At 51.6% G+C, this 27209-nt stretch overlaps 1 protein-coding gene across 2 annotated transcripts; it reads right to left on the bottom strand.

The window, feature by feature from the left end:
- Positions 1-2858: 2858 nt before the first annotated feature.
- On the bottom strand, positions 2859-26279 carry ARHGEF19 (Rho guanine nucleotide exchange factor 19). 2 transcript variants are annotated; one of them, XM_020972991.2, is made up of 16 exons: positions 26017-26279; positions 19597-20030; positions 16477-16779; positions 15215-15323; positions 15045-15121; positions 14162-14421; positions 13705-13865; positions 12627-12779; positions 9957-10086; positions 9448-9522; positions 8129-8218; positions 7012-7178; positions 6433-6591; positions 5873-5952; positions 4118-4222; positions 2859-3571 (listed from the first exon to the last, which is right to left on the bottom strand). In XM_020972991.2, exons 2-16 carry the CDS (start codon positions 20000-20002, stop codon positions 3414-3416), a joined length of 2433 nt encoding a protein of 810 aa, XP_020828650.1. In that variant the 5' UTR covers positions 20003-20030; positions 26017-26279; the 3' UTR covers positions 2859-3413. The 2 variants fall into 2 exon arrangements, with proteins under 2 accessions (XP_020828650.1, XP_020828652.1); XM_020972993.2 differs by lacking the exon at positions 26017-26279 and adding an exon at positions 20610-20787.
- Positions 26280-27209: the final 930 nt, after the last annotated feature.

The following is a 27209-nucleotide window of genomic DNA, read 5'->3' as shown; positions in this document are numbered from 1 at the left end:
GCCTTTCAGACCCAGAAAACATCCCCCTGTGCCATTGCCTCTCCATCCTCAGATTTATCATAGTACTTTGCCTGAACTAAGGCCTCTAGTTCTTTAGGGATCCTGGAGAAAGGTCCCCATCCCTCCCTGCTGGGAAGTGGCCAGAAACTCTGAGCAGCAGATAGAAAGAAATGACCTTTCTCCTGTTATTGATTCTTCCTTCCTCCCTCCCTCCCTTCCTTACTTCCTCCCTCCCTCCCTCTCTTCCTTTCTTTCTTCTTCCCTTTCTTCCTTCCTCTCTCTCTCCCTTCCTTCCTTCCTCCCTCCCTCTCTCCCTTCCTTCCTTCCTTCCTTCCTTTCTTCCTTCCAGCGAAGCCTTTGATAGCCAACCAAGCCTTAGGTATCAGGACAGGCACTGGCAATGCCTTAGACAACCCACTTACCCAAAAGAGAGGATTCTCAAAGTTTAGAAAGGCAGCTTTGCAGAGGGGGAAATATCTGTGGACTTGAAGCCAAGAAGACCAGGGTTCAGATCTGTGCTTGGATACCATGTAACTTTGAGCAAGTCACTTAGACTATTTAAGCCTCATTTTCCTCATCTGTAAAATGGGGCTAATCACACTTGAGGAGGTGTGGTGTTGTGAATAGAGAGCTAACCTGAGGGTCACAAAAACCGGGGCTTCCGACACACGTTGGCTGTGTGACCTGGACAAGTCACCACATCTCTCAGGGATACAGATAACTCTCACAGGACCAAAGAATCATGGATTTAGAGCTGGAAAGGACCACAGAGACCATCTGTTCCAAGGCATCTAAGGTGATACAGTGGACACGGCAATTACCTCAGACACTTACTAACTCAGCCACTGCCTCCATTTCCTCAAATGTAAAATGGGGATAATAACAGCACCAACCTCCCGTGGTTGTTGTGAGGATCCAACAATCCAATAATATTTGTAAAGCACTCAGCATAGTGCCAGGCACATAGTAGGTGCTTAATAAATGCTTGTTTTTCATCTTGCCTTCATCAGTAAGCAAACTGAGACAGATAGCAATCAAGTGATGCCCAAGGTAATATGAGTGACAGGGCCAGCATTCGAACCCAGGTCCTCTCCCAATCTAGGGCCTCTTTCACTTCTACCACACTGCTGCAGAGTAGTCACTAACCTGAATTGATGGAGGGAGTTTCCTTACTGGAAGATCTCTACCCTAATAAGATCCCAGGTCTCACCCCTCCCCCAAAAAAAGCCCCTCTACTTAGCCTCCCAGGGCTGTTCTGAGTTGTTATTATCCAGTGGGGAGGAGAGAATGAAATGAAAAGCTTTGGCCGCCCTTGTGGGAGGCCCCACTCCCCGCTATTCCTTTCTACCTGGGACTTTTTTACATAAGATTGCCTATCATTAACAAAATTATTGAACATTGACCATTTTGAGGAAGCCAGCACAAGAGTCCTTGTCTCCACACCCCAGCTCCGGGTCCCCCCAAAGTCCCCTAGGGCATCAAGAAACAAGGAGAGGCCCCAGGAGAGGTCTGGGTTCCAGTCCTCCCTTGTCCCCTAACTTGATGTGTGGCCTTGTGTAACGCACCCGATTAATCACAGGCTCTCGACAGCTGGAAGGAACAAGACCGTCAGCAGTGATCCAATCCCTGCATGGGGGCCCTTCTTCTGCACATGCCACAAGTGGCCATCCAGGCACCACCTGGGGACCTCCCAAGGCTGACCCTCCTGCTTCAGGTGGCCTGACTTTGGAGCTTCCACCTGTTCCAGTGAGTGAGTTCTGCCCACTGAGGCAGAAACAAGAAAGCTCCATTCCAGCTAACAGACCCGACCCCCAGACAACTCAGACACCTCCCCATACCCACCACCCCATGCTTTCCTTCTCCAGGCTTACCCCCCAACCAATTGCTTCAACTGACTCTCACTTGTCATGAGCTCAGGGCCCATCACCACCCTGGCTGGCCCCCTCTGGACACTCTCCAGCTGGTCAGCGTCTGTCCGGTCCAAGATGCATTATTGATACGTATTATTTTGTTTGGTTGTCTCAACAACTACCTCGTGAGGCAATATTCCCATTTTATAGTTGAGGAAACTTGAGGCCCAGAGTATAGAGGGAAGTGATTTGTCTAAGGACACATAGTGCAGAAATTAAAGAGCTGAGACCAGAGAACTCACATCTTTTAGCTCTAAGTGGTGATCTTTCCATTATACCAACTCACTTTCCTGTTCTGAGCCTCAGTATCCACATCCATAAAAGGAGGAAATTAATGAGACACTCTCTAAAACCCCTTCCAGCTCTGACATTCAACATGCTAAGGTCCTTCCTGGTTCTGACATTTAATACTCTAAGATTTCTCCTAGCTCTACACCCAGGTCTTCAGAAGCAGTGGACATTGGTCCTGGAGACTGGTGAAACTGGGTTCAAAAGCTACTCAGATACTTTCTAGCTCTGTGACTTTGGGCAAATGTTTTAATCTCTCTGTGCCTCAGTTTCCTCATCTGTAAAATGAGTAGGTAGGACTCTAGGACCTCTAAGGTCCCTTCTAGCTTGAAATCTACAATTCTGTCTTTTCCAGCTCTGATATTTCAATGCTCTAATATGTTGTTCTAATATAACATTCAACACTAATGCCTTTTTCTGATCTGACATTCAATGCTCTAATGTCTTGTTCTGATCTGACATTCAGTGCTCTACTGTCTCTTATGCTCTAACATTCTGCTGTAATGGCCTAGGTTCTAATAACTCGTGTTATAAGGTCCCTTCCATGTCTGATGCGCTATGATGCTATAATGCTTTGTCATAAGCCCTGACCTCATTCCACCCAGTCAATAGAGAGTTCCAGAAAGAGGGCTTTTCTCAGGAAAGGCCCCCCAGGCTACTAGTCTGAGTTGCTTTTACTACAGTTTCCAAGTTATCAGCAAGCACCCTCTTTCCTCCATCAGGGCAGGCAGCCACACCTTTGAACCCCAAGTAAACAAAGGCAGGTCATTAATGATACAGAATGCCCAGCTCTTACTGGGTTGTTCAGGAAGAGGAGTCCAGCAGGTTCTAGTCACATTCTTCCCCACGTTGGTCACTAGGGCAGGTTGCCCCAAGGGAGCAAAATAAGAACCAGGGGACCCCAGGGATCCACCAACCAGCCTCCAGTCTCCCCTCCCCAACCCCAGGAGAGGCTGACAGAGTTACCATTGCTCCCTCCCCCCAGGCATCCTGGAGGAAGTTAAGGCCTACAAAGCTAGGGGACATTGCCCCACAAGTCATCTGCCCTGCTGCATGGCCCAGCAGGGAGGGCTCCTCGGTGCCAGTGTGGGTGCCCTGTCTTGGAGACTCCAGTAGAGGCTGGGGGAGGGCACTGTTGAGGGCAGAGGCCAGTGGGAGTGGGATGGAGGGTTGTGGGGCATCTCAGGCCAGAGTCTGAGGCCGCTCCCTAATCTATCATGCAGCCATCTCCTGTAGTTTATTGGTGGCACTCTCGATCCTTCTGGTCTCTCGGATGTTTCGAAGACGGGCACTGCGGCTGGTGATCTCATCCACGTAGGCCTGGGGCACCCACCCCCGCTCTCCATCTGCTAAGCGGATTCCCTCCAGCCACCCTGCAGGCACAGGAGCCAGGGACCCTGCATCAGCTGGCATCCAGCCCCTAACACTAGGAGCAAGTCTGCTAATGGTGGAAAGGGTGCTAGAACTGGAGTCACAAGATTTGAGTTCAAATCTTGCCACTTACTGCTATGGGACCTTGAGCAAATCACCTCCATTCCCTGGGTTCCCTCATCTATAAAATGAGTGGGGTGAACTATATGGTCTTAGGCCCCTCCCAGCTCTGACATCCTGTCTTCTAAGGGCTCTCCCAGTTCTGACATTCTGTGTTCTAAGGGCCCTCCCAGCTCTGACATCCTGTCTTCTAAGGCCCTCCCAGCTCTGGCATTATGCGGATTCCTTTATCTGTACTATCTGTCTTCAAAGGGTTAAGGAAAGGATATGTGGCAGGGGCTTGATGGGGAGGGTAGTGATGGGGAGGACCCTGAGAGGCTCAAATAAAACTACTCAGAAACACCCTCCACCCCAGCTCCATAGTCTGTGGAGGGGAGGGGCGGGAGGAAGGGGTAAAGGCCAGGGCTCCAAGGCCATGTTGCCCTCACCATCACTGGTCCTGGTCCTCACAGCCAGGATGTCGGCCTTCTCAAGGGTCAGCTCGTCCGGTTCCAGAGCCTTATAGGCTCTGATGCACTGCACCTGGGGGAGGTCTGACAGTCCACAGCGTTAGAGAGAGCTGGGTTCAAAGCAAAGGGCAGAGGCAGGGCTAGGGAAGAAAGAGGCTGGGCTGGCTGTCTCTTACCACTGCTCTGTATCTTACCCCAGCCTCACTCTTTCTTCCTGCCCTCCCAGGCTGGTGCTCCCTCTAGGCTTTATCCTGGGCCCTCTTCCCCTGCTTCCTCTCTCTCTCTTTTGGGGATTTCCTCCACTCTCTCTGGTTCAATGATGTACTCTGTGCAGATGACTCCCAAATCTCTGGATCCAATCCCTAGCCCATTATCTACGACTGCCCATTGGACATTCCCATCTGGATGGCCCACTGACATCTCAAATGCAACATACCCCAAAAGGAAAAAAGGAACTCAGCATCTTTCCCCCTAAGCATGGCCCTTCTTCCAAGTTTCTTCTTTCTATTGAACACATCATAATACCTTTAGTTCCCTGGGCCCCAAATTTTGGACTCCTCTTTGTCCTGGACCAAGTGTATCGAAATGCTTTTTTTTTTAATTTTTAGAGGCAATTGGGCTCAAGTGACTTAGCCAGGGTCACACAGCTGGCTGGTAAATGTCCGAGGTTGGCCTTGAACTCAGATCCTTCTGACTCCTCAGATCCACCTCCAGGGTACTCTATCCACTATGTTACCTAGCTGCCCTATCCAACTGGTTATTAAGATCTCTTCTGCACCTCTTGCATCCCAACCCCTTCTCCCCACTCCCACAGCATAACCCTAGTTCAAACCTTTATCGCCTGTCACATAGACTACGGTAATAGCCTCCTAGCTGGCCTCCCTGCACCCAATCTCTCCCCTCTCCAATCCCTCCCTCCACACAGGTGCCAAAGTGATTTTCTTAGTCTGACCAGGTCACTCTCCTACTCAGACAACATTCACTGGCTCCCTATTAGCTCTGAGGTAAAATAGAAATCCCTCAGCCTGGCATTTAAGGTCTGCCTTAATATGGTTCTAAGCTAGTTTCCCAGCTTTGTCTTAGATTATTCCTTATGTTATTCACCTCTGCTCCAGTCAGGTCAAACTCATCATTACTCTCCAGGCATACCATGATCATTCCCATTTTATGGAGTAGTAGAAAGGTAATCTGTTCTAGAGCCTCAGTTTCCTCATCAGTAAAATAAAGAGGTTTAATGATGACACATAGTAGGTGTTTGGCACATCGTAGGTGCCCGGCACATAGTAGGTGCTTAATAAATGACTGAGGTCCCTTGAAGCTCAAATTCTATGAGCTTGTGATTTTCCGAACTAAGGGAATTGGATGGGATGATGTCTAAGGTCCCTGCTGGCTCTGAATCCTCTGATATTCCCCTGCCATTCCACTCCCTCTCTGTCCTTCTTCCCCTCTTCATCTAGACTGGACACATTCTTCAAGGCCCAGCTCAAGGCCTTCCCTGTTCCTGAGGAGACTAGCCTCTTCCTCAGTGATTCCATTCCCCTTTGAGCTCTTATGGAACCAAGGCAGTGTTAGACTACCTGGTCTTTCATTTCTGTCCCATAATTATACAGGCATCCATTTTGACCTCCTTCCTAAAGTTCAAGCATATGGTGGGCAGGAACTAGGTCTACAAGTTTCCAAGTCCTCAGGCCCTTGCACTAGTATGAGGTGCTCAGAGGGCCTCAGGGGCAGTACCTTCATTCTCGCTGACGTCCTCCTTGTCCTTCTGGGTGCTGGAAGGGCACATGGCTGAGATCCACCGCTGCTTCTCACTTCTGGAGGGACATTGGAGGCCCAACAGCTGCCCAGAGGTCCCTCTCCCCAAAGCCTGGGCTCCCTGACTGTCCTGGGGCTCAGAGGCTCAGTTGAGGTGCCCAGAGTAAAGGCCCACATTTTCTGGCTCCCAGAACCATGCCCTCCCATAGTCTGAGCCCAGGTTACCCTCTGTCCCCGATCCAGTGCCCCTGAGGATCTTGGGACACAGATTTATAGAGTGGGACCACATGCCACAGGAACTCTCTTATGATCTCTTTGGGATACAGACCTAGAAAACTCCTGGGGCAACCTTATTCCTGGCTTTAGGGGGCAAATGTGCCCAGAAAGAAGGTCCAATGCAGCTGAGGCCAGAGCTCCTCTGGGTGGGACAAACTACCCCGTTTGGAGATCTCAGTCCGGAGCTACGTGCTCACCAGCCCCAGCTTCAAACAGAGAAGAAAGGGGCAGCCTGAGAACAGACCTCGGGAGTGGGCACTCACTCTGTCTGAGCCCTCAGGAGCAGCTGGTTCTTGGGCTGGTGGCTATGAAGGAGCTGCAGGAGAAAGACCTGGCCTGGGATTCCCTGGAGCTTTGAACTCAGGTCCTTCACCAGGATCTCAGGCATCCTGGCGTAAAGGAAGACGGCAAACTTCCCCATCCTGTAGGGGCCAGAGGAGAGCCGGATCAACCCGTGCCCCCCAACTCTGAGCCCCTGCAGAGATGGGAGAGGCTTGAATCTGAGGACCATGCACCTACTCCAGGGCCAAGACTGTTATGTGTCTAAGCACAGTACCCAGAAAGTGTCCCCTTTCCCCTCTCCCAGCCCATGGGGGTAACTCCTTGTCTCATCTCCCCCAGGTGGGGCCTCTGCCAACTTTTCCACATAAGAAAGAATAAAAAGTTAGGAGTCCAGTCCTGACTTTGACACTAACAGCATGCTGCTGTCCACCTGGTGGCTGCAAAGCCTGGCCTGAGCCCAGTGAAGATTGGCCAGTTAGCTAATTGAGTGCCAGGTAGGGCAAGTGCACTGTCCCCACCTCTGCAGACGACCCTTCCAACCTCAAAGCCCCTCTACTCACTCCTTCTTTCGAGAGAGCAGTAGGCAGTCATTGAAGACATGCAGGTAGATGGCTTTGGTGGAGAGCTTGGGTTTGGCAGCGGCAACAGCAGGCATGGTGGGGGGTGCCAGCTCCACCAGCTCCCCGTGCCTCACCAGCCAGCGGGACTGGGAGATCAGTGGGAAGATCTGGGGAGAAGAAGAACAGAGGCCATATCTATAGTCGTAAGAAAAAAATGCTCTAAATCACTATTGGTTAGAGAAATGCAAATCAAAACAACTCTGAGGTATCACACATCACACCTATCAGATTGGCTAACATGACAAAACAGGAAAATGATAAATGTCGGAGAAGTTGTGGGAAAATTGGAACACTAATGCATTGTTGGTCGAGTTGTGAACTGATCCAACCATTCTGGAGAGCAATTTGGAACTATTCCCAAAGGGCTATAAAACTGTGCATACCCTTTGACCCAGCAATACCACTCCTAGGTCTGCATCCCAAAGAGATCATAAAAATGGGAAAAGGACCCACATATACAAAAATATTAATAGCAGCTCTTTTTGTGGTGGCCAAGATTTGGAAACTGAGAGGATGCTCATCAATTGGGGAATGGCTGAGCAAGTTGTGGTGTGTGAAGAACAATTCATGCGTCTAAAGCACTTGAAAACCATTTTTCAGGAGCAGCTAAGTGGTGGAGTGGATAGAGCACCAGCCCTGAAGTCAGAAGGACCTGAGTTCAAATTCAGTCTCTGACCAGATATTTGACTCTCACTAGCTGTGTGACCCTAGGCACGTCACTTAATCCCAACTGCTTTGCCAAAAAAAAAAAAAAAAGAAAACCATTTTTTAAATGGGCTGTCCTTGCAACCACGGGATGGAGCTAGTGCTAGTACTGTGATCCCCGTTTTTCAGATGAAGAAACTGAGGCTCAGAGGAAGGAAGTAACTTACCCAAGGTCACACAGCTAAGAAGTCATCCAACCAAGACTGAAGCCAAAGTTTTCCATAACACACAAGTGGGAGGGTGTCTGAAGGGCTTTGGGACCCCCTTCAGAAAGAAAGTTCCCAGGAGCTGTTGCTCCAGCTCTGGCCCCCATCACTCTGGGCCCCCTGCCCCCTCCCCCTCAGGATCTCACCTTACTCTCAAAATGAATCTTCTTGTTCAGATGGATGAGTTCCTCCGTCCTCTTCATCGACTGCACACTGGCATTGCACTCCTGTACCAGCTGGGGAAGGTGGGGAACCACAGAAGAGGTCACCTCCCAGGAGTCTCTGCATTCTGGAATCCTGGCCCCAGCCCTCAACACACACCCAGCACCCAGGGGGTGAGGGCTCCAGTTTAGGGCTAAGCTTGGAGTTATTTGGAGAGGGGAATGTCCAAGGTTCAGAAAGGGCAGGACACTGGCCATCGGCCCTTCTTCAGAGGGAGCAGGACTCAGAAGCCCTGGCCCTTGACAAGAGTTCTGTGGCTGGCTTGGGAGAATTAGGAGACCGGGGGCCTAGTCCTTTTTCTGCCTCACTACCTGTGTAATTCTATGTTAGAAATGACCCCTAAATAGGTATTAGTTTTCTCAACTACAAATTAGTGAGAGAGTTGGCCTAGATAGTCTATAAGGTCTTACCAGCTCTGACATTCCCTGTTCTAAGGGCCCTCCCAGCCCTGACATCCTGTGTCCTTAAGGGCCCTCCCAGCTCTGACATTCCCTGTTCTAAAGGCCCTCCCAGCTCTGACATCCTGTGTTATAACAGCCCTCTCAGCCCTGACATCCTGTGTTCTGAGGGCCCTCCCAGCTATGGCATTCTGGGTTCTAAGGCCCCTTCCAGCCTTGATGGTCTCTGTTCTAAGGGCCCTCCCAGCTATGGCATTCTGGGTGCTAAGGCCCCTCCCAGCTCTGACATTCTGTATCCTAGTGGCCCTCCCAGCTCTGACATCCTGTGTTCTAAGAGTCCGCCCAGCCCTGACATCCTGTGTTCTAAGGGCCCTCCCAGCTTTGACATCCTGTGTTCTAAGAGTCCGCCCAGCCCTGACATCCTGTGTTCTAAGGGCCCTCCCAGCCCTAACTTTGTATCCCAAGAGCCCTTTCTAGCTCTGACATTCTCTGTTCTAAAGTTTCTTTCAGTTCACATTCTGTGGTCACTGTGGTCACTATGTGGCCTCAGTCAGGACTGCAATCCCTAAGCAGGGTGAGGTTGACCAGAGTCTAGACTGTCTCCTAGAGGAGTTCCCCGTGAAGTCAGGCCCGCTGAGTGTTTTGTTTTTTGGCTAAGCTTTGACTTGCTGTGTGACTCTGCATGGGTACCTCACCCTCTCTATAAGAAATTCAAGGATAGAAAGTAACCCCTTTGGGGAGGGCCAGGTCAAATCAGGGGAGATGCCAGTGAGAAGGACTAGAGGAGTCAGAGAGATGGCAGTCCCTAGACTTAGCACTCCAGTTGGGCATTGGGTCCAGCTCACCTTCTTGAGTTCATTGAAGGCCTTGGTGGCCATGCCCTCGCCTCGCGAGCCTTGCCCGGTCCGCTTCAGGATATTCTGTAAGTGGTGGGAAAGGTGCTGTTTGGACAAACACCACTGACACCCTGACCTTCTCCCACCTTCCTCCCAGTGCCCAGAGAAATCCACAAGGGCTCTTAACGATGGGCCAGGGCCCTCCCAGACTAGAGGCCAGATGCTGTGACCAGTGTTGGCCGCTGCAGTCTCCCAGGCTGTCCCATGGCATTCTCCCCATCCTCATTAAGCTTGGCTCACGGCTTTGCAATCCAATCGCGTCCAACAGGCATGTACTAAGTGCCTGCTCTGTGGCAAGGCCCCATGCCAGGTGCTGGAATATAGAAGCAACCAGCCCCTGCCCTAGAGGAGCTGTCTTCCCACTGGGGGCTGCCCGATGGAGACAGAGAGGGATACTCCAAGGAGGAGCAGAACATTCACAACTCAGAGGATCGGCAAAGACTTCCCAGGCCAGATACCTCTACTAGCATCTTCAGGCGGGTGATTCTCTGGAAAGGCAGGATGAGGAAGGACGTAAGAGGCAGGCGCTGGCAAACAGGGGCCTCTTCCAGACGGGCCAGAATGCTAGAAAACTTGGGATTCTCTAGTCTGGAGGGCAGAGAGAGGAGGGAAGTAGAGTCATCCCTAACCCCCCACCCCTCCTCTCATAGAATCACAGAATACAAACCACCTCATCCCGCCCATACATGGCCAAGGATTCCCCACTACAACATCCTCTGTGAATGGGTCATCCATTGTCCAGTTGAAGAATTTCAAAGACAGGGAACTCACTACCTTGCATTCCAGGGCCTGTTCAGAGGTGGCCCCATTCTAATTTGAGACAGCCCTGGTTGCTGTTTCTTACAGTAGGCACTATCTCCTTGTCACTCACAGTTCTGCCCTTTGGGGCCAGATAGAACAAAACTAGTCTTATCTCTTCCATGACAGTCTTTCAGACACCCAAAGATGACCACAAGGTTGTATCTCCCCACCTCCTGCCCCGCCCCAGTCTCCTCTTGTCCAGTGGGACACCACCTCCCTAGTTTCCTCCAAGCCCAAGGTCTCTGCCCTTGCCTTCTTTGGCTCTTTGGTGGTGGGGGTGTCTTTGTTCAGTCCTGAATTGCCTTCCCATATTCTGTCTATAGGAAATAGTTTCAACAAATCCTGCCCCTCTTTTAAACCACAGCTCAAGGTCCACCAGGTGGTGGAAGTCTTCCTTGACCACTCCCAAGCATAGTGGCCTCCTCCTCCTCTGAAATCCAACATCTACCCAACTTAGTTGCCTTTAGCACATCCAGTATTTGTTTTGACCTTTTCCCATATTCACCTCCACCCACTCTGGACATCCTGGAACATCTTGCCATCCACCCTGCTGCTGCTCCCGCTTCACAATTTGGAATAACCCCATCTGGACCAAGGCCTGGCCTCCCTCTCTAGATGAGTTACTCTTGGAACTTTGCCCTGGGGCTAAGCTTGTTTGGCAAGTGAATGAGTGAGAATTTGCCCAAAGGACTATATCTAGCTTGACTGAAGGCCATGTTTCATATCCAACCAGCACAAACATCTTGGGCCATCTGCCATGCTGCAGAGAGCTTCCCCCTTCCCAATCCTTGCCAGCCCTGGCAAAGGCATGAAAACAGACTGCTCTGTGGCTCTGCTCTCCATCCCTGGGCTTCCCCACGCAGAAATTCCCTTTTCCTGGCCACTCTCCCCTAGATATGGTCATACAGCAGAACCATGTCTCCTACTATTAGAATATAAGCTCCCTGAGGGCAGAGATGATCTCACCTCTTTGTTGGCATCCCCAGTGCCTAATACAGTGCTTGGCACACAATAGACACATAACAAATGCACATTTATTTGTGTTTACATCCTCTTTGATCAGCTAGACTCTAAGCCCTTTGAGGGTAGGGACTGTCTTATACCTCAGAGAGCACAGGGTTGAGAACATAAGCTCACATTCATTTAGGGATTTGCCATTTACAGAGCACTGTTTAGAGCAGTCCTGGGAGGCAGGTAAGGTGGGTTATGCCACCCCATTTTACAGAGGAGGAGACTGAGAATCAGAGAGATGAAATGAGATACTATGGTCATACAGCAGAGAGAGGCAGAGCCGGGATGAGTCTCATGTTGCTTCTACTTAACTGTCTGTTTTTGACAGGAGGCACAAGCTAGGTGGGACCATCAGATCCTGCGCTTGGAGTCAGGAAGACCTGAGTTCAACACTTACTAGCTACGTGACCCGGGGCAAGTCACTTAGCCTCTGTTTGCCTCAGTTTCCTCATCTGTAAAATGGGGATAATAATAGCACCTCCCTTGAAGGGTTGTTGTGAGGATGCAGTGAGATAATTAATTAGAAAATGCTTCACACACAGTGCTTGGCAACTTGTCATCACTATATAAATAACAGCTATTATTATTCTGACGGCCACTACCACAATGGTCAGTCACTGTTGAGTTATGACCATCCGTGGGAGCTCTTAGCAAACCGGGCTTCACAACCAGGTGACTTTTTCATCATCACCATCCATAGGAAGAGCCCCATCAGTCACACCTGGCCAGAAACAGATTCCCCCAAGGCTTGCACGTGGTCGCTTGGACTGAAACCAGGTGGAGAATAGCTGACCCTCGGATCCTAGATTTGGAGCTGGACCTTAGAGGTCATCATGTACAAATGAGGAAACTGAGGCACGACAGGGCTAAGTGACTTGCTGGGGATCACAAAGCTAGTGAGTGTCTAAGGTGAGATTTGAAGCCAGGCTTTCCTGACTCCAAGTACAGAATTCTACCCATAACACTGTGCTGCCCCTCACCTGCACATGCTTCAAAGACTGGCCCATCCTCACTACATTATTATTACTAATCACCTGCTGGTGACAACTATGTTCTCCTCCCTCTCCAGGGCTCTCAGGCTGGATGCTCTCACTTCACTGAGTGGGCCCAGAGCAAGGGAGACAAAAAGATAGCCCTCTGCACTTGGGCTCTGGGCCAATCTCTACCCCAATCTCTACACCCACCTACCACAAAGTTCATGACCATGGCTTCACCCAAACCACTCATTCCCTCCCCTGCAGAGGCCCTCGCCCTCGCCAGCCTCTGTCAGACTCCATGCCCCTTCCCTGGCCCTCATAGGTGCCCCTGCCCCATACAGCAGTCGCTGGTAGGTACGCTCTTGGTAGGCCTGATTGGTGACGTAAGGCAGGTAGACACGCCGGAAGGCAGGGCAGTGACGCAGGACAATGTCACACACACAAAAGCGAAGGATGTCCTCCTCCAGGCGCTGCTCCAGCTCCTGCAGAAACCTGTAGGGGCCAGGAGTGCCATGGGGGTGGGGAAGAGGTGCTGGAGAGAGAAGGAAGTGGGCACAGCGGGGAGCCTGGCCTGGACAGTGGGAGCAGACTGTGCCCTGGGCATCCTGTCCCATCCCATCCCAGGGGAGAATGGTTGCCTCACCTCTGTTTCTACCAGCTCCTCTATTCCCTGCCACAAAGATCTTATCTGCCAAGACCCAAAGCTCTGCCCTGTGGTTAGCCCTGAAGGCAAAAGAGACAGGGACATGTCTGGGGTAGAAAGCAGAGGTGCCAGCCTCTGGACCCATAAATGAGCCCAATGAGTACTTTGGTCAGTTACTAGAAGGCAGACAGCCCAATCATGGGGTCATGGGATCCCATTTTAGAAGTGGGAGGGCCCTTAGAACACAGAATGTCAGAGCTGGGAGGGCCCTTAGAACTCAGGATGTCAGAGCTGGGAGGGCCCTTAGAACTCAGAATGTCAGAGCTGGGAGGGCCCTTAGGACACAGGATGTCAGAGCTGGGAGGGCCCTTAGGACACAGGATGTCAGAGCTGGGAGGGCCCTTAGGACATGGAATGTCAGAGCTGGGAGGGCCCTTAGGACATGGAATGTCAGAGCTGGGAGGGCCCTTAGAACTCAGAATGTCAGAGCTGGGGGGGCCCTTAGAACTCAGGATGTCAGAGCTGGGAGGGCCCTTAGAACTCAGAATGTCAGAGCTGGGAGGGCCCTTAGGACACAGGATGTCAGAGGTGGCAGAAACCACAGAGACCTTCTAGTCCATCCCCCACATCTGACAGAGAAGGAGCCCCAGAGGCCAGAGAAGGAAAGTGACATGTCCAATGTCACTAGTCACTAGCTGAGCCCGGATCCAAACCCGTATTTTGGCCCTTCCACCACACCCTATGTGGCCCAGAGCAGCTCAGAGCCCTGCTCACCTCTCACTGATGGCCTTGACCTCAGGCAGCCTGGAGAACAGCCACTGCTTTTCCTGGGCCCCCAGACACTCAACCAGCTCCAAGGAGCCCATGAAGTGGCCCACAGCCACCGAGAGACTATGGATATAGGAGGCTTCTGACGTGATCAGCTCAAACTTGGCCTTGAGAGGGGGAGAGAGAGGAGAACAGGGATGATCAGCTTCATCTCTCCCTCAGCCTCCTCCTGAGCCCAGGACCAGGTGAGTAAGATCAGCACAGCACCCACTGGGGCCCTGCTAGCCATGGAGGGGACTCCCCCACACATACACACAACCTCCTTCCCAGGGCTCCCTGGAGGACTCCACCCAAAGCTGGTATCCCTGAGGCCTCCCCTAAAATCTGATCCCATCTCCCCCTCTGTCTCCACAAGGGTCTGAGGCCCCCTAGGTGCTCCTCAATGTTCCTAGGGCCCCAGCACCTCTTGCAGCTTGCGTTCCTGAAGGCCAATGATGGCCAGGAAGCCACTGCTCCGAACATCTGGGATGTCCTGCCACAGGGAGAAGGTAGAGCCATGGCCTGAGCGTTGGGCTCGGAATGAGCTGCTTGGGGACAGGTTGGCCCGGGGTGGACCTGGTCCCTCTTCCTCCTCGGTCTCCTCCCCCAACATGTCCTCCTCATGTTTCTGCCGCAGCAGCTCTCGGTCACTGGCCACATCACTGTACTCCTGATACAGCACAGCTGGGGTGGGGGGGGAGGGCATGAGGTAGTCCGAAAGCCCAGCTTGCCCACCCTTAGCACCCTGTAACTGCAGGCCCCAAAGCCTCCTTCCCCATCCAGATCATCTCCAAGGCTCCTCCCCCAGCTCTAAAGCTGCATGTTCTAACATTCTGTGTTCTAAGGGGCCTCCTACCTCTGACATTCTGGGTTCTAAGATCCCTCCCAGCTCTGACATTCTATGTTCTAAGGGCCCTCCCAGCTCTGACATCCTGGGTTCTAAGGGCCCTCCAGCTCTGACATTCCATGTCCTAAGGGCCCTCCCAGCTCTGACATCCTGTGTTCTAAGGGCCCTCCCAGCTCTGACATTCCATGTCCTAAGGGCCCTCCCAGCTCTGATATCCTGTGTTCTAAGGGCCCTCCCAGCTCTGACATTCCATGTCCTAAGGGCCCTCCCAGCTCCAATATTCTCTGCTCTAAGGTCTCAGTCCAGATTCCATTGCTTCCTATGCTTGGGTCTCCCTTGCCCAAGCTCTTCCCCACACCCTCACTGTCTGGTCCCCTATATCTCCTCCTCTTTGCCTCTGGCTCTATGTCTTCCTCTCTCTTGCCCAGGCCAGCTCAGAGACAGTAGCTCCTCTACTTACAATTAAGAAGGAAACGTGACTGGCGCCGCTCATGAGGTACCAAAGCGCTGGGGGCCGGTTCCTCTAGTGGGTCGGGCCTGGGGGAATATGGACATCAGGTTATCTCCCTTCTACCGGCCCAGCCTTTAGTGTTGCTTGGGAGGTCCAGACATGCAGCGGGGAGGAGTTACCTGGTATCAAGCCAGCTGTCATCCCTCTCGCTAGCACCACTTATGGCTGGGGGCATGAGGCCATCAACCCTGGTCTCTGAGCAGTTCGGCTCCTTCTCGGGGGCTCTCCCTGTGTTGGGTGAGATCCAGGGCTCAGAATGGCACCAGCGCCCACCCTGCCTTCTTCTTGGGCTCAAGGATGCTTACCTTCCATCCACCCCATACCAAAATAAGCAGGGCCGAGTAGTAGGAATGGGGAGGTTGACCTCAGTCCTGCCTCATAGAGTGAGGGGATCCTAGTATAGATACCGCCAGCTCAGGGTGTTTGATATCCAGGGAAACTGGGAGGGGGGGACAGTGCCAGGCAGTAGGGACTGACCCTTCCCAAGGGGCATAGGCCCTGTGGCCCAGTGCAGGGACAATGCAAGCCATGGGAGATGCTGACAACAGCCAGAGCATGACTTAGAGTACAATCCAAAGCCAGTAGGGTTCCCAGAAACCATCTAGGGAACCCCCTCATCTTAAAAGCAAGGAAACTAAGTCCAGGAAAAGCAAAGTGACTTGGGACCATGTAGCCAAAGCCAGAAGGGGCCTCAGTCCATCCAGCCCCCCCATTTTACAGACAAAGAAGCTGAGGTCCAAAGGAAGTGTCCAAAGTAGGATTTGAACTCAGGGCTTCTTGGTCTAGATCCGGTGCTCTTTCCTCTTTTCCACAGTACCAGCTGCTAATCTCAGCAAGGCGGGGCACTGGGCTGGGAGGCAGGGGGACTTGTCCACACACTTGGTCCCCACTCAGCAGGGCATAAGGATTCTCTCGTTTGGGTCCCTCTGCATCCAGTGTCTTCTGGGTTCAAATCCTGCCTGAGACACCGTGTGACTTTGGCCAAGTCACTTAATCTTTGCCTTATATGTAAAATGAAGGAAGTTGGATTTAATGACCTCTAAGATCCCTTCCATTTCCAAATCTGTGATTCTATGATCTATGAGACCTTGAACAAGTAATTTAATTTCTTTGGGCCTTGGGTGCCCAGTTTGTACAATGACAGAGTTGGACAGAACTATTTTGGGGGGGGGTGAGGCAACTGGGGTTAAGTGACTTGCCCAGACTCACACAGCTAGTGAGTGCTATGCATCTGAGGTCAAATTTGAACTCAGGGCCTCCTGAATCCAGGGCTGGTGCTCTATCCACTACGCCATCTAGCTGCCCCGGATAGAACTATCTTTAAGGTGCACTCTGACTCAAGGTCCTATGAGTGGCTGATTCTGTTATCCCAAGCTGGTACCTTCCCTGGCAGCCCAGAGCCCACGGTCCTTGGTCAGGCTCTTGCCCAGGCACAGGGAGAGAGTGGCCTTTCTTTGGGCAGACTGGAGCCGGCTCATCAATTCTGAAGCTGAGAAGCGCCTCCTCTCTGGCTCTTTGGTTCTGGCCCGGGGAGGCACTGCCATCGCCAAGGTCCGTGGCACTTCCAAAGCAGGATGCGGCTCAGGGACCTCAGCCCCGACCTCAGGGAAGACAGCATCATCTTCGTCTTCGGCGCTGGGGCTCTCTGTGGCCTCTTGGCTCTGATACACCCGCATCTTCCGCCCTAGGGGAAGGGCAGAGCTTAGGTTCCCAGAGACACCGGGCACAGAGGGGCACCTGGGCAAGAGAGCCCTGAAGTCTCTGCAATGAACCCAGGACAGGGTGGCAAGATAGAAACCACACACACACACACACACACACACACACACACACACACACCACACCCCCTCACTCTACCCTAGCTCATGAGTAACTGTCTTTTCAAGGCTTCAAGCCCTTATTGTAATGTGTGATCTAAATTATTGCAAAGAAAAGACCAAGAAAGCCGTGAATGGTAGCAGGTTCTGTCATCAAAAACACGGACCCTTACAGAAAATCATGTTAAAATGAATTCCCTGCTACACCCACTGGGTATTGTGCCCTAGTGGGCACCCTAGTCCCAAGCAAACACTTTGCATCTCTCAATGCGCTTGTCTGTTGGGGGCAGGGGAAGGGGAAAAGAGAAGGGAACAAACATTTATATAGCACCTACTGTGTGCCAGGCGCTGTGCTAAGCACTTTATAAATATTATTTCATTTGATCCACACAATGAAATAGATGCTAATCTTATCCCCATTTTACTGTTGAAGAAACTGAGGTAGGTAGAGATTAAGTGACTTGCCCAGGGTCATATAGCTAGTAAGTGTGTGAGGCAGGATTTTAACTCAGTCTTCCTGACTTCAGGTCCAACATTCTACCCAGTGGGCCGGGCAGCTCTTAGAGTGGACCGTGTGTTAATTATCTTGTCCTTACAAAGACTGTAAGCTCGATGAGGGCAGGCATGGGGAGGTCCTGGAAAGAGCCCTGGGGTGTGGTAGGAAGCCCCCACCACAAGGCTTTGGATCCAAGTTGATCATTCACACAGTCCAAATGACAGAGGCAGGTAAAGCATTTGGCAAACTTCATAAACTTCTTCATCATCACTATTATCTCACACTTCTCATTTGGTTCAGTGGAGTTCAGCTAGAAACACGGGACAAGCGGCAGTACAGTAGATAGAGCACTGAGTCTGGAGTCAGGAAGACCTGAGTTCAAATCCAGCCTCAGATGCTAACTAGCCGTGTGACCCTCGGCAAGTCACTTCACCTCGGCTTGCCACAGTTTCCCCAACTGTAAAATGGAGATAATAATAGCCTCTATCTTAAAGGGTTGTTGTATGAATCAATGAGATCTTTATAAAGTGCTTAGCACAATGGGAAGTGCTATATAAATGCAAGCTGTTATGATCATTATCATCATTAAGGCTTCATCCTGTTATTATTATTATATGGACATGCTGTTATTATTATTGTTTCTTTATTATTATGACTACTATTTATCACATTCTTCTCATCTTTTTTGATGGAGTCCAAGTAGAAAATCTGTGGTTGTTGGAGAGGCATATGTATGTAGCCTGTGGATAAAGTTGCTGTTCGATCATGTCCGACTCTCCATGACTCCATTTGGGGTTTTCTTGGCAGAGATACTGGAACAGTTTGCCATTTCCTTCTCTAGCTCATTTTGCAGATGAGGAAACTGAGGCAAATAGGGTTAAATGACTTTCCCAGGGTCACACAGCTAGTAAGTGTCTGAGGCTGGATTTGAACTCAGATCTTCCTGACTCCAGGCCCAGCAAGTGCTCTAACCACTAAAAGATTAAGAGCTGAGGTCCCAAAGACGCTCGACGATTTGCCGCACAGGTTAAATGTCAATGCTGGGGTTCAAAACCAGGATTCTTTCCACTAGAATACAATGAGGTAGTTAGGTGACACAGTAGCTAGATCGCCCAGCCTACGGTCAGGAAGACCTGAGTTCAAATCTAGCCTCACACATTACTAGCTGTGTGACTCTGGGCAAGCCATTTAACCCTGTTTGCCTCAGTTTCCTCATCTGAAAAATGGGGATAATAATAGCACCTACCTCCCAGGGTGGTTGCATCAAAGGAGATAATAACCGCAAAGCACTTAGCACAGTGCTAGGCACCTAGTAAATGCTAAATAAAAAATTGTTATTATGACATGAAGGCCCTGCTGGCGCAGGGCTCTGTGCTAGTCTCTCTGTATCATACAAAATTGCTTTTCTTATTTTTTTCCCTCAAATTCAATTTTCCCTTTATTAAAGCTTCCCTGTTCTCAAGGAACTTTTGATCTAGCAGGTCACTGGAGCCACAGAGGCAGGGTGGCCCAGTGGCTTCAGAAGCAGAAGGCCTACCTGGGTTCCCATACCTCTTCTATCATTTCTGTCCCGTCTGACCTTGGGCAAATACTTAACCTCCTTCGACCTTGGTTTTCTCACCGTAGAGTGAGAGGGTAAAAATCAAGACCCTCTAGAACCTCAGCCCCGCATGCCACCCTCAGCTGCCATGACAGGACCTACACTGAGCAGGCCTGATAAATGCTGGTGGAATTCAACTGAAATGGGAAACCTCCACTCCCTTGGGAGGCCCCCTCGCTCCCTTCCCCAGAACTGTCTGCAATCCCCCAGGTACAAAGGGAGGCATGGGGCTTGATACCCAGAGCCAGAACCCCTGCCCTTGCCAGACTCAGTGGCCATAGGGCATTTAGTTAAGAATGAAACTCAGAGGAGGAGGCCAGGCCCGGAGGACCCAGCGGTCACAATGCTTGAGACCTTGGGCAAAGCCCTTCCTTTCTCTGGGACTCAGTTTCCTCATATGTAAAATGAGATAATAATACCTGCCCTGCTTACTTCACAGGGTTGCTGTGAGGATCCCATGAAATAATGCACATAAAAGCACTTTGGAAAAAGTTAAAGGTTATTTGAATGGATTTGCTGTCTGGTTTCTAACGGGCCTGCTTCACTCCCCGGACATCATCCCCAGGCTGGCGGCAGGAATGGACTCACAGGCAGATTTCTCCTCTGAACTGTGGCTGGTGCGGCGTTGGGGTTCTGGATGCTGGGGACTCCGGGGTCCTCCTAGGAACTCACTGAGGGCATCATCTCCAAAGGCCGATGGCTTCCTGGCGGGGCCCCTGGTGTCCTGAGCCACCACCGGCAGAGGCCAGAGCAGCCCAGGAGAAGCAGCTGGGGACTCGAGAGGCCAGTGGCCCAGCTCAAAGTGCCCTGGGAGCTCAGCAAAGGACAGGCTGTCCTGCTGGCACACTGCAACAGGGTGGCGGGCATGGGGAGGCAATTCCTCCAGGCCCTGAGGGGTTTTCCCTGAGATTCCCCCCAGGGACCCTGACTGAGAACCCCCACAGCAAAAGCTGACCAGGTGAGGCTGGAAGTGAGGAGAGGGTCGGTAGTCCATGCCTGGGGGTTGCCTAGGCCACCTGCGCCTGCGGAGGAGAGAGGGAGAGACTGGTCAGAAGCTCGACCCCACCCAGGACACAGATTAGGACAGAGTTCCTAGGAGGGATAACATCCTTTGGAGTTAGAAGAGCCCACAGGACACAGAAAATCAGAGCTGGGAGGGGCCTTAGAACACAGGGTGTCAGAGCTGGGAGGGGCCTTAGAAACCAGAATGTCAGAGCTGGGAGGGACCTTTGAATCCAGAACATCAGTGCTAGAAGGGAATCTTAGAACACCAAATGTCAGAGATAGAAGAGACTTTAGAAACACAGAAATGTTAGAGCCGAGATGACCTTTAAAGATTGCTTTCTCCATTTACAGGTAAGGAAACAGAGTTCCAAGGAAATATAGTGGCTGGAGGGGAGGATGGAGAGAGAAGCAGGAATCTCTCCCCCTCCCAGGCCTGGCAGCTCCGACAAGCAGGAACAGGAAGTCCTGGGGCAAAATCTGTCCCTCTTGGGGTTCCTAGTTCAGCGCCACCAACCTGGGAGCCTTTTGCTCTTCCTCCCCTCCCTCCTCCTCCCCCCTCCAGTCACACACTCCCTCCAGGGCCTCAGCTCTCCTACCTGGGACCCTGCTGCCTGGCTCAGGTTAGCCCAAGATGAAGCTCTCTGGGGAAGCCCTGCTCTGCACAGCTGGCTTGGGGAGCTCCCACCCAGACAAAGAGTTTGATTCATCAAACCCTGCGGTGAGCCAGGGAAAGGGAAAGGGAGAGGGAGGGGGTGGGGGAGGAGAGCTTGGCCTGCCCCACCTTTGCTCTGTGGCAGGGAGGGATGGGCACCACCCAGATCTCCCTTTCCCTTGAGGCAGAAATACCAGCCCCCACCACAAATGGCCCCCCCAAAACCAGGCCCGCCCACTGGGCAAGCTTCCTGGAGAACAGATCAGAAACAGAGGCAGGGACAGAGAGAGACAAGGAAACCCTCAGAGACAGGGTGAAACTCAGGCATAGACACAGTCATAGACACGGACAGGGCTTCTCAGGGATGGACACAGAGGGCTGGTTATTCAGAGACAGAGAGAAAGATACCCACAGGCATAGATACAGAAAGCTATTCAAGGCCAGAGACACTCAGAGACTCAGAACTCATAAAGAGATACTCAAACACAGAGAATACAGAGGTACCAGAGTCTGAGATAGCAACAGAGACAGAGAGACAGAGACTGAGACAGTGAGAGAGCAACAGAGAACGAGACAACAACAGAGACAGAGTGACAGAGACAGAAAGAGACAGAGAATGAGACAGCAACAGAGACAGAGACAAAGAGACAGAAAGATTGTCAGAGTCATGGAATAAGAGGCAGACAGAGCCCCAGAGACGGGAGGTAAGTGGGGAAAGAGTTCAGCCGCCCCTCTCCATCTGGACAAGCACCTCCATTTCTCTGTTGCCCCGCCCAGCTTGTATAACTTTCCTCTTCCCAGTGATCCCACCCCAGACTCGAGGGAGGGACAGAGCAGTCGATGGCCACAGGTGCCAGGGACAAACCCCCAAACCTACCCGGAGATTGGTCCCTTCCTGCCTCAGAGTATTGTCTCCCCTCACCTACCTGACTCAGAGGAAAAACAATGATCACCCTGGAGTCAGAAACTTGGGTCCAAATCCCAGCTCTGATACCTACTGGACCTGCACGATTTGGGGCAAATTGTTCTCTGGTCCTCAGTTTCCTTGGGTGTAAAATGAGGAGGCTGGACTCCCAAGGTGCCTTCTACTTCTGCATCTATGATCTTATGACCCCCTGACCATCCAGCCCCTCTTCCCATCCCAGGCTGGCAAGGAGGCCACAGTAGAATGTAAGCTTCTTGAAAGCAGGTACTCTTACTTATGGCTTTGCATTTCTAGCATCTATTGAAGTACCTAGCACAGAGTAGGTGCTTTATAAATGTTTGTTGATTGATTGACGAATCACCTCCAGCTCCACAATCATCCATTACTCCTAGCCCAAAACATGGCCTTTTGAGGTTCAAATGAAATTATGTAAAACACTTGCAAACTAGAAAATGTTTTCTCTCTTAAAAGGAGGAGTGGTTGAAGGAGGTGATCTTTAAGGCTCTTCTCAGCTCTGGCATTCTCTGTTCTAAGGGCCCTCCCAGCTCTAACATCCTGTGTTCTAAGGCCCCTCCCAGCTCTGACATTCTGTGTTCTAAGGGCCCTCCCAGCTCTAACATCCTGTGTTCCAAGGCCCCTTCCAGCTCTGACATTCTGAGTTCTAAGGGCCTTCCCAGCTCTGACATTCTCTGTTCTAAGGGCCCTCCCAGTTCTAACATCCTGTGCTATAAGGGCTCTCCCAGCTCTGACATCCTGTGTCCTAAGGGCCCTCCCAGCTCTGACATTCTGTGTCCTAAGGGCCCTCCCAGCTCTGATGTTCTGTTTTATGAACCTCTATGTTTCTAAAAGTCTGGGCACTTATTCTCTCAGCAGGCCTTTGGGACTCTGTCCCAGAGTCTGCTCTTAGGGTGCCTGGGGCCCCAAACAGGGACCCTGTTGATGTCTGTCTTCTTATCTCACTCTCTACCCAAGCTGAGTAGTGGGAAGGGAATGGAAAGGAAGGTGCTTATGTAGGAATAAGTTTGTGTGAGACTAATCAATCTTAATCCATCGACAAAATGGAACCAGTCACAGACCTCCAGAAGCTTCCATCATCCCTTCTGTGTGACAGTGCCTAAGGGTAAGTGAGGGGGGCAGGGGTGTATCACTGAGGCTGTGAGTGGGGGCTGAGCATTGGACAATATGTCTGTCTCTGGGTGAATACAGGGCATGTGAGGGAAAGGCATATGGGATAGGATGAATGTGGAGCCATTTTTACTTCTCCCTGATGCCAGCTAAGGGACCCTGAGCCTCAAGACCAGAGGCTGTCACTGAGGAAAGCTGAGGTGCCAGCAGTCCCCAACCCCCAGTCCTGAAGGAAGAAGGCCTGCAGGGACACTGAACCAGCTCTTGAGTAGGACAGAGCAGATGAGGGGGTAAGGATGACAGGGGGCCTTCCCAGGGTCTCAGAAGCACATCAGGTTGAGGGGCAGGAGCAGGCAGAGGGGCAGACAGTCCCCCTCCCCCGCCTCCCCTGCCCTCAGCTGGATATCAATTTCAAGGGGCAAGTGGAGGCCTGAGCTGCGTCCACACAGTGCCAAGTCCACTCCCGCCAGAATCCCCATCAGCAGAATAGGACCTGGCAAGGAGCAGAGCAGGGCAGCAGGGGGAAAGCCCAGCCGCTGGGGAGAAAGGCAGGAACAGAGCCCAGATCACTGGGAAACTGACCTGCCCCAAACAGTCACTCAATTAACATTCATTAATCACCTACTACATGCCCAGCACTGCACTGGCCACAAAGAAAAGTCAAAAACAATCTCTTTTCTCAAGGAGGAGACAAGAATGTACAAACAAGCTAGAGATAGGCCACAGTGGAAATCATTTCAATAGAGGGGAGGCACCAGGATTGCACGGCTGAGAAAGGCTTCGGATAGAAGGTGGCAGCTGCAGGAACGACGGTGCTGAGATGGAGGAGAGAGAGCATTCCAGGCATGAGACAGTCAGGGAAGACGCCAGGAGTCGGGAGATAGTGTCTTGTTTGGGGAAGAGTGAAAAGGTCAGTGTCGCTGGACTGAAGAGTAAAGTGAAGGGAGCTCAGAGGCCATTTTGCAGATGAGGAAACTGGGACCCACAGAGGCCAAGTGACTTAAGATCAAAGATGTAGAGCTGAAAGCAACCTCAAGGACCATCTAGCCTAACCAAACGTTTTTACATAAAAGTTAAGTGACTTGTCTAAGGTCACACCCAAGTACCTGCCCTGATACTGGGAGACTTCAACATACATACTGACACCGCTAACATTCATTTTCTCAATTTACTCCCTTCCCACAAGCTACCCCACCTCCGTCATACACAAAGATGGTCATCCACCACCCACAAATACACTCCCTCCACGTTCAAGAATTCTGAAATCCCCTTAGACAGAGTGAGTGTGTTTCCCACCCAGCCTAGCTGGGTGAAATTCAATGTTCAATGCCACCATGGCCCCTTCAAGGTGGCGGAGGTAGCTGAGAGAGGGTTCCCTTCAAATTCCTGAGACCCCTTCCATACCTTGCAGCACAGAAATCATAATAGCAGCAGCCAACATTGATAGAGCACTTTAAAGTTGGCAGACCATTCACCCCAGGAAGTAGATAAGACAGTTACCCCCAATTAACTGATGAGGAAACTGAGGCTCAGAGTAATGCAACCCTCAAGGTAAATAACTTCTTTCTAGTCATACAGCTACTAAGTGTTGGCTGTGTAATTCAAACCCAGGTCTTTCTGACCCTTCTGTCCCCAAACTTCAGAGCTCTGGACTGGTAGTAGAGAGATCTGAGTTCCAGTCATGTCTGTACCAGCAGCAGAATATATAGTTTAGAGGTGCAAAGGATCTTAGAGCTTAGGGGGTAGTGAGGTGCCATAGTGCATAGAATACTAGGCCTGGAGTCAGGGAAACTCAACATCTTGAGTTCAAATCTGGCCTCAGACACTTACTAGCTATGTGACCCTGGGCAAGTCACTTCATCCTGTTTGCCTCAGTTTCCTCATCTGTAAAATGAGCTGGAAGTTGCAAACCACTTCAGTAACTTTGCCAAGAAAACCCTAAATGGGGTCATGAAGAGTCGGACAAGACTGAAAATGACTGAACAACAAAAAGCCTAGTTAAACAACCCCCTTCCATTTAAAGAGAGGGAAACTGAGACTTGGAAAGGGGGAACTATCAAACTTTCCAAGGTCCCACGAGGGTATTGGACCTCAGGTATTCTGACTCCTGGAGATACTGAGGCATTCCTGAAATCCCTGAGTGAGCTGAGTCAAGTCTCTTTTCTGGGTCTCCTCTGGAAGCGAGGAAGGGAGAGTGCACCGCTGGTGTCCAATGTTCCTTCCAGCCCTAAAACACGTGTCTGGAGAGCACATCACCATCATTAGACTTTCCTCTCACAGCTTGAGAACAAGAGAGAGAGTCCAGGGGGCGCAAGGCAAAATGCCCAGCTGGCACTAGCAAGCAGATGCCCAGACTGTCTGTTCATGTAGATGGTGCAACAGAACAGTGATGCCCAGACTGGAGCCCAGGATGCGCCACGGGCAGGACTGGCAGAGGAGTATCTCTGGTTTGTTCCTAGAAATCCTTTGGCCAGCACTTGCTGTCTGTGTGAATGTGGGCATGTCATGTAATGTCTATGAGCCTCAGTTTCCTTATCCGTAAAATGAGTCATAGCCATCTGTAAAAACCGCCATAATCTGAAAAGGGTGAGGCTCACGTGTGATCGTGCAGTGAAAGCTATCTGCAAACTTTAAACTGACATGTCCACATATGTTATGATTATTCTCAGAACCACATGATGTCAGAGGTGTAAGGTAACAATGATTCTCAACTGGTAGGCCAAAGGCCCCTGGATCACAAATACTTAAAAAGTCTGAGAACTGCTGCCTTAGAACACAGGATGTCAGAGCTGGGAGGGCCCTGAGAACACAGGATGTCAGTTGGGAGGAGCCTTGAACAAAGAATGTTAGAGGAGCAGGACCAGAAGACAGGTCCCTTGCATCCTAGCTCAGAATTCCCGTCTTGTCTCTCAGGCCTCCCAAACCCAGGACAGGCTTGGCTTAGCTACTGTCTCAGGCCACCTGGCTGCCTTTCCTTCTGCAGCTCTACCCCTGACTCCACCTCCCTGGCACAGTCTCCCCTGCCCTTGGGGCCCCTGTTGACCCACCTGCCCCAAACTAAGGGGATCCCTGCTGGAATTCACCTGCCCCACCCAGAACAAAAGGAGGACTTGGGCCAGCATAAGAGGTGGAAAGATGGAAGCCAGAGGGTGAGAATCCAGGGAGAGCAGGTTGGGGGCGGGGAGCCTGACCATCCATCTCAGAAGAAGCAGAGGCTGCCAGGGAGACGGGGGTAGGAGCGAGGCTTGTAACCAGCTGGGGAGCTTGAAGGCCAGAACTGGGCCTAGGGAAGGGACCATACCTTGTCTGGACTCCGGTCCTCTGCGGAAGCTGTGGGGACCGTCCCTTGGGTATCTCAACCCATCCCAGGCTCCCGACGGGGAAGACGGAGATGGCTCTCCCAGGACTGGGCTAAGGGGATGGGAGTGGTGGTGGGAGTTGACCCAGGCCTGCCACGGTTCTGAGCCGATGGTGTGGGTGCCTGCGCTCAGGGCCTGGGGTATTGTGTGTGGGGAAGGCAGGCAGAGGGGGAGGGGGAAGCTGTGCTGTTTCAACCTGCCTGCCACCCCCCATCCCCCATCTCCAGAACAGGTTTGGCCAGTGTAGGGCGTGAGTGGGGAGCAGGCAGAGGTGGAGAAAGGAGGGGGAGCCCAGTACAATGGAAGCCCTTTGTCCTGGCAGAGGGCTGGGGGATCCCAGAATGGGGCCTTACGCCAGGGGCCCCAGGCTTCCCTAACTCAGCCCAGACTCCTACCCAACATTTTCAGGAGACAGACCACCCTCTCTTCTAGGACACCTCAAAAGACACCAAGCACTACCTCGAGCAAGGTGCTTCCTTCCTCAGGGCCTCAGTTTACTCCTCTGTAAAAGGGGATGATCCATAAGGCTAGATGAAGTATCAGGTCCCTCCCAGCCCTGACATCCTGTGTTCTAAGGTTCTTTCCAGCTCTGACATCCTGTGTTCTAAGGGCCCTTCCATCTCTGACTCTCTCTGTTCTAAGGGCCTTCCCAGCTCTGACATTCTGTGTTCTAAGGGTCCTCCCAGATCTGACATTCTGTGTTCTAAGGGTCCTCCCAGATCTGACGTTCTGTGTTCTAAGGCCTCTCCCAGCCCTGACATTCTCTATTTATTTAAGCAATAAGCTTTCATTAAGCAGTTACTATGTACTGGGTACTGGATATAGCAAAGACAAAATAAAAGACAGTCCTGCCCTCCACGAGCTTACATTCTACTCTGTCCTGAGGCCTTTTCCAGCTCTGGATCCTATGAATCTGTGACTAGTGACCAGCAAACACCTTAGGGGCCCTGGATGTGCTGTTCCAAGGTACCTCAACAGAGGAAGAGGCACTTCCACAGAAGCAGCAGGATGGGAACCCCAAAAGCTGGACCCAGGGTGGAGGATGCTGGGATCACACCCCTGCTGCCGCCTCCCCATGGGGGCCTGCAGGAGGGCCAGGGCTAAAGGTCCAAGCCCCGAGGCAGCCCCCTCCGGG

This window comes from Phascolarctos cinereus, unplaced genomic scaffold, assembly GCF_003287225.1.
Source record: "Phascolarctos cinereus isolate Bilbo 61053 unplaced genomic scaffold, phaCin_HiC Scaffold_726;HRSCAF=1367, whole genome shotgun sequence".
NCBI lineage: Eukaryota > Metazoa > Chordata > Mammalia > Diprotodontia > Phascolarctidae > Phascolarctos > Phascolarctos cinereus.
This window is presented reverse-complemented; position numbering and strand designations above follow the sequence as displayed.